Source organism: Anastrepha ludens, chromosome X (assembly GCF_028408465.1).
Source record: "Anastrepha ludens isolate Willacy chromosome X, idAnaLude1.1, whole genome shotgun sequence".
Taxonomy (NCBI): domain Eukaryota; kingdom Metazoa; phylum Arthropoda; class Insecta; order Diptera; family Tephritidae; genus Anastrepha; species Anastrepha ludens.
Window position 1 is genome coordinate 19,560,783 of NC_071503.1, and position 7,781 is coordinate 19,568,563.

General features: G+C 34.0%; 1 protein-coding gene across 1 annotated transcript; it reads left to right on the forward strand.

The window, feature by feature from the left end:
- The first annotated feature begins 849 nt into the window (after positions 1 to 849).
- LOC128869621 (glutamate receptor ionotropic, kainate 1-like) lies at positions 850 to 6,352 on the forward strand. Its single transcript, XM_054112192.1, has 3 exons — positions 850 to 1,008; positions 1,095 to 1,253; positions 5,027 to 6,352. Exons 1-3 carry the CDS (start codon positions 915 to 917, stop codon positions 5,320 to 5,322), a joined length of 549 nt encoding a protein of 182 aa, XP_053968167.1. The 5' UTR covers positions 850 to 914; the 3' UTR covers positions 5,323 to 6,352.
- Positions 6,353 to 7,781: the final 1,429 nt, after the last annotated feature.

Genomic DNA, 7,781 nt, shown 5'->3' on the forward strand with positions numbered 1-7,781 from the left:
GGCGAGTAGAATCAATAAGCATATTATACTAACCTTCACCGTGGAAAAATATATATATATACCAAATTTCATAATAATCGGCCCAGACACACACGACCAAAATGTATTCAATTCTAATGAATGCTATTTGCGGTACAAAAAATACGTGCGGCAAATAGCAAAAACACACTCACTTAACCGACGCACCGCACACACACGCGTTATCGGATTTCAACCAAACTTCACAGAAACCTTTGCCAAAGCAACACCAACAATGTGTGAAACTTTCATTGTTTTCCTTACACGCGTTGCTGAGATTACCCCGGATAAATGCACACTTTTTTTCGGCTTAATTTTTATATATATAGATTTAATTTATCTGCAAAGGATCAATATAATATCAACAATATCGACTGCATATGTTGCTCGTAATACATTATCAGCACAAACGACGAAATACCAATGTTCGCCAGTTGACTTGTATAAAAATCCTTTTCATCAGTTTAACGCAAAACATGTGTAGTTGATTTGCAACCTCGCTTCAAATGAGACAATTTTGTGTCTTCACAAAACCGTGAAGCTAGAAGTTAGCCTAACTTATGATACTAAACTTTGGACAAGGGAACTATTTACTGATGAATTTTAAAATTTATAAATATATCGAAATATTTTTATGGTGTCAAACAATACTGGAGTATCTTCTTTTTCAAAAGAGGTGCACATTATGTATATCCCAGACGTCATGGAGTCATAACTCAAATCCATTCCATTGACTTCATCGAAAGTTTGTAAGGAAGCCACATTTAATAACTTAAGTTTAAAAACATTTGATTTGAATATTGCATATATCTTTTTATATATATTTCAGCACAAAGTTAAATTGAATAACTAAAAATAAGTTAATATCCGGGATATTCGCGCATGGGAACTTGAAAATGATGTTTTCCTCGAATCGGATCCAATGTTTGTTTTTTATTCTCCTAGCAATATTGAAAAGCTCTTCAACATTGCCACCTGTCATCCGCATTGGTAAGTATAGTATTTCAAATATTTCATGCGTATAAACATACGTAATTCTTATCCGGGCTATATAATTTATAGTATGATACTCGTAGGTGCTATATCATCCGACAAACAAAATGGTCCAACCGACCAAGCATTCCAGTACGCTATAAGCAGGATTAACCAGGACAAAAGTTTGCTGCCGGACACAAAATTCTCGTTTGATTTACAGCATGTGGCTAAATATGATTCGTTTCATGCCTGCCAAAAGGGTACTGAATACAATATCTATGATGCTTCTAAATTATATTTCTAAAACCCAAATATATGAAATTTTCATATCGACGAAACTGTTTATAAAACCCCTCGTCGAAATATAGTCACCAGTGCAGTTATGATATATTTCTCCCCAAAGAACCCCATAAATACAGTATCTAATTGCAAACAAATTTATTATTAGTAAGCCGAAGTTATCTTTTTTGTTTTTTATCTATAAAACTGTTTTAACTTATTAAGTCCCGACTTTAATTTTACTATTATTTTTACCAACTTAGTTAAACCATGACTTGATTTGACCAACTAAATTTTAAGTAATTAAAACCAATTGAAATTTTCTGCTTGCAATCTCTTGCTCTTCAATTGTTGTTCATGATGATCCATGGCCTTAAAAGTTGCGTAACCCTATTCTGTACTATTGAGATTACTTCAGAATTAGTATCATTCTTCAGCAAACAGAATAGGAAAACTTGGTTAACCAAGAATTACAATGACTTTTTTGGTCGAATGTATAAACTCTAGGTTGTTCAATAAGTTTTGCGGTTCCATAAGAAAAACTCAATTTTATGGTTTGAAATGCACTTTACCATTCAGTATAGTCTCCCTGAGCATCAATACACTTCTTCCAACGAGATTCCAATTTATGAATTTTTTTAGGTCTGGAAACAGATTAATACATTACATTAATATTCAGAATCCATTTTTTTCAGTTTTCAAGTAATCCACAAACAAAACAACTGATGCCCAAGTCTCATCCGTAGCAATGAATTGACGCACGCAGCCCACTTTATCTTTTCGAAAAGCAGCGCGAGATGTGACTTCATTTCAACAGCGAAACCAACATATTGTCCAACTAATGTTAATAAAACTCCAGACCGGATCGACTTTTTGATTGTAAAAAAACTGTTAACGAATTTTGTTCAAGTAGCCGAAGGTTCTGATCTCAATTCTACTTATTCACCAATATGTTTAACTATCAGTGAAACAATAATCGAGAAAGAAACTAATCCGACGCCCCACAATAAAAACACCGTCTGGAAATCGTTTGCGAAAATTCAACAAAATGATTTCTTAGTAACCGCCAAAACTCATTTATAAGAAGAAGTTCAAAGGCTTGTCCAAGAAATTCAGAGAGCCGCCTGGAGTAGTACTCAATTTCAAAAGGAAAACAACTGAATCTAATTACCCCAAAGAAATTAAGAAGCTCATCACAAACAAAAGAATATTACGCCGAAAATGGCCACAAACTCGTTCCCCTAGTGACTAAACGAAACTAAACAAAGCATCACAAGAATGGAATAGCGAATTAATTTTATTAAAAATGAATCCATAAATCAATACATTTCAAGATTAAGACCTAATAAAAAAGTGGCTACTCAATTTGGGAGTCTACTAAATATTTGAAACGAAAAATCTGTCACGTTCCTCCAATCAAAAAAGATAATAATACATGGGCCAAAATGGACAGGGACAAGGCAATAGCTTTTGCCAAACACTTAACAAAAACGTTTCAACATAACGAAAATCAATGAGACAATATGTATACTCGTACTGTGAACGAAAATACCTCTATTTCATTCAGTAGGTATCATAAAAGAACTCAAAAGAGAAAAAAACAATTAAAAGATAAAAAAGCACCCGGATTCGATTTACAATAATTACAGCTAATGTGATAAAAAAGTTACCAAACATAAGTTTGGTTGAATTAGTAAAGTTATTTAATCAATCAATCCATCTCGCGCCTCGAGCTCAATCGATTGACGCCAATCATTGACTCTAAAAACTTGTTACCTTTGCATAAATTTGGCTTTCGCAGTAAGCACTCAACCATCGATCAGGTGAACAGAATTACAGCTGAAAGAGGTAACTCTTTTGAACAGAATAACGTGTCTTCAGCAATATTCTTGGACGACGCCCAATCTTTCGACAAGGTTTAGCATGACGGTTTAAATAACAAACTAATTACCTGCCTTTGAAATATTTTTGCGCCCTCCCAAAGTCGTATCTGCGCGAACGCTACTTTCGCGTTAAACCAGGAACGAATACTCTAACCTTGAAGAAAGAAATCCTGGTGTGCTGCAAAGAAGCATTCTTGGACCGCTCTTATACCTTCTATACACCTGAGACACCACTTTTGCAGTCGACACTGCCATCCTAGCAATTCGAAAAAGTGCTGATGAAGCTGCAGCCAAACTTCAAATTGCAACAAACGCTATTGAAGAATGAACGAAGACTTGGCGCATAAAATTGAACAATACCAAGTCAGTTCATGCAAGCTTCATCAACAAAAAAGTGAATAAGTATCCAATAATACTGCCAGGTGCCGCAATACCACATTCAAACATTGCAAAATATCTTGGCATAACGCTCGATGCTAAACTTCTATGGAAGGAGCATATAAAACTTAAACGGTATGAAATCAATCTGAAGATAATAAAAATGAAATGGCTAATTGGACAAAGGTCAAAGCTATCTACACATATCACAAATATCTATATATAAACAAATTATAAATCCTGAGTGGCCCTATGGTGCGTAACTGTAGGGTTTCGCCTGTCAAAGTAATATAAATATACTTCAACGACTCCAGAATAAAATCCTTCGAGATATTCTCAACTCACCTTGGTTCTTTGGCAATAAGGATTTCATCGTGACTTCAAGATCCCGACAGTCGCTAAAGAAATTAAAAAACAAGCAGAAGCCCACTCCCTCAGGCTCCAAGCGCACGTGAAAAAGGAAGCTAGCGAACTCCTCAACACCTCAGGTCTAACCCGACGACTCCATCGAATCAAACCACTTGATGGCTATTAACTTAAGGAAGGGACTATGGAAATCTCTTCACAAAATTATTTGTATGTCACCACAGTTGTACTGCTTGTAAGCTTATCTGTAACTAGTTGCAGTGTCAACAAACATTGTTATATATCTACTTATTTTATATTGTATCTATGTTTGCATTAAAAAAACAAACGTCGCATTCGAATGTGTTCCTGTTCCATTGTTAGTGAATACGGCACCCATTGCGCACACAGCTTTCTGGAAACTATGTAACATAAATACTTCAGTAAAAATATTGCTTACACTTCCCAATGAGATGCCTAGGGCTTCTACTAAATCTCTTTCAGTCACTTGACAATTTTTCAATACGATTTCCTGTATTTTTTCTACGATTTCTGTGGTTGTTGCTGTTTTTGGACGTCCTTGACGTGGATCGTCTTCAAAGCTTGTACGAACACGTTTAAATTCAGCAACCCATCTTTCTACTGTAATAATTAATGGCGAAAAGTCCTTATACTCTTTCAGCATTCGTTCATAAATTTCAATCAACGCACGATACTTGATTTTTTCCTTTGTAGAAAATACTGTGACACGTCGGTACTAAATGGCTTCTAAACAAAGAATGAATTGACAGATTAAAATGAAATAGGTATATGTTCATATGAGAAGTGTACCAACATAACAAAAAACATAAAAAACGTAGGCTAGTAGCAACGCACTTTCATATCGAGCCGCAAAACTTATTGAACAACCTATTATATAACACTCATTGCCAGGAATGATTTAAGTTTGAACTGAAACGTAGGATTACAATAATCTGGGGGTTTCCATTACACGGTTGTAATAAAACTTACTAACTTGCCTGTTACGAAATGTTTCATATTAATTAAACCAATTACATTTAAGCGAAGTCCTTACATAGTTATATAGTGCAAAGTTGCTGACCAAATTCACTAATCGACCATGATTTGTTCGTCTATTTTGGATAAAGTTTGCACACAAATTAAGTCAGGCATACAAGCCATGTTTGGACCATTTAATGCTATATTGGGTTCTCATATTCATTCCATATGTGATGCTCTCGATATACCTCATTTGGAAACGCGAATTGATCTTGATGTTGCCAAAACGGAGTTTTCTATTAATCTGCATCCGACACAAGCCTACGTGAATACAGCATTCGAAGATGTCATTCGTTATTTGAATTGGACCAGAGCGGGAATACTTTATGAGAGAGATTATGGTGAGTTTTTGTTAGGCTTATTTCCAACTTTCTTTTACATGTGAAATTTTTGGTATCGGAATGCGGTTTTAATTTCCATAATTTATAATTCCATAAAAAACTGTACTTTTAAAAATATCATGTCGAAGTTCTTTTTATGTACATTTGATACTTAGTAATCTGTAAATACTCGCATGCATGCTTGCCCTGTTTTGCTAAATTATAAGACATACGAAATATAAATACGTCTTACTGGTCTGTAAACATATTGATGAAACTTTCTATATACAGCTCGGGTATTGGTAATTCCTAAAAATTATAACAACTAAACGGTAAAACTTTAGAAAGTGGAACATAGAATAAATTAAATACGTATTATAAAACTATACCATGTCCTCTAATTTTCCTGTATACTCGTACTATAGATTACTATCAGCAAAAATTTTACTTCAATCGTGGATTATACTGGTGAACAACCATTATTTTTAGAGATGCCCAAAGGAAACACTTTGAGGGATTTTGAGAAAGGGTAGATTTCCTGCCACCGATGTAAAGGATTTGTACTCCCATAATACAGAAGGCCTTAAAACGTAATCCAAACAAATGTTTGTTTGAAACAGCGTTTTCGAAACCAAAAGTTAATAAAAAATAAATTAACAAAAATTTTAACACAGATCATCTACATCGAATTAAGAGTTATGAGTCTGAAATGTCATAGGTATTGATAGCATAATCAATAGTAACCCGAACTGAATCCTGATTTTATATTTTGCTTATAACGTAGATACATTTTAACCATTGAGTAATATTTTGGTTTTTTTTCCTATTTTACTTATAACTTAGAAGCTTTTCACTTAAAAAAAAATATTATATAATGTCTCAAGAGCTGAAAAACCAACCCCTGTTTGACAGAAGGCCTCCTCAGTAGGATAGGTTACTGACGAGCAGTGAGCAAAGAGTTGGCAAACAGATCGGGTATATGACTCCACAAATGCCGAGGTGGAAGATATATTACATTTTTCCATGTTAAATTCAATAAATTTTGTTACATATTCAGTTGAAAAAAGAAAATCCTGGCACAGCTGGCTAATAAAAGTCTTAAAAATATACAAAATACATCCCAGTTACTTACTTTTTCTTCAAAAAAAAATATGACAAACTGGGTAACCAACATTCACCTCCAAACTCACTCAGAAAATATCATCACAGATAAAATAGCAATAAAAACAGGAATCTTTCAAGGAGATTCCCTAAGTGCGTTATGGTTCTGCATATGTTTGAATCCTCTCTCAAACATACTGAATAGAACAAAATACGGCTTTAATATAAAAGATCACAAAACGAATGTACATAAAATTAATCACCTTCTATACATGGACTATATAAAACTTTACGCAGCAACAGAGTCCGAATTACACCGACTCATAAAAATCATTGAACAATTTACAACACACATACGTATAGTGCTTGGACATGATAAATGCAAATCGCAACATATCGAAAGGGGAAGATGGAGCAATAGAAATACAATAGAAACACTAAATAACGAAATACTCGTATTACAAAACATGGAAGAAAAAGAACTTTACAAATACCTAGGTTTTCATCAAAGCATCAAAATAGACCACACCACAATCAAAAAAGATATCACAAATGCATATCTAACACGGCCTAAGAAAATTACAAAGACCTTTTTAAATTCAAAAAACCTTTTCAAATCAATAAATACGTATGCTATACCACTACTAACATACTCATTTGGCATCATCAAATGGAGTGACACAGATATAGAAAATCTTAAAATAGCCACCAGAACAAAGCTTACAAAATATCAAAAACACGTCCCACATGCATGCAAAGAAAGAATAACAATGCCCCGGAAAGAAGGAGGGAGGGGGCTAATAGATATCCAGCAGTTACATATCAACCAAATACAAAATCTAAGAACATATTTTTACTCACAAACTACAACCCTTCACACAGCAATAACCCAGGCAGACAATAACCTAACTCCTCTTAATCTGCATGATCGCAACCACATCAGACGTACACCGACAATAGAAGAAGATAAAGAAATATGGAAACAAAAACAACTCCATGGAAAACACCCACAAATAATTGAAAACAGCAACATTGACAAACCCAATAGTTATACTTGGCTAATCCAAGATGAATTGCAACCAGAAACAGAAGGGTTTATTTTAGCAATACAAGATCAAATAATATCTACCAGAAATTATCGTAGATATTTAATAAAAGATCCGACTGTTATATCCCATAAGTGCCGAAAATACATATTGAAACAATAGACCATATATGTATGTGTTTCAGGTTGCCCAATATTGGCTGCAACAAACTACATGGAGCGGGGTTGGGTACAATATGATTTTGGTTCAAAATTCTGTGTTTAAAATTCTGTATTCAATATTCTGTATGCAAAAATCTGTAATTCAAAATTCTGTAATGTTAAAATTCTGTATTGCGGAACACTGTAATTTTAAATTTTGTAAATCAAAATTATGTA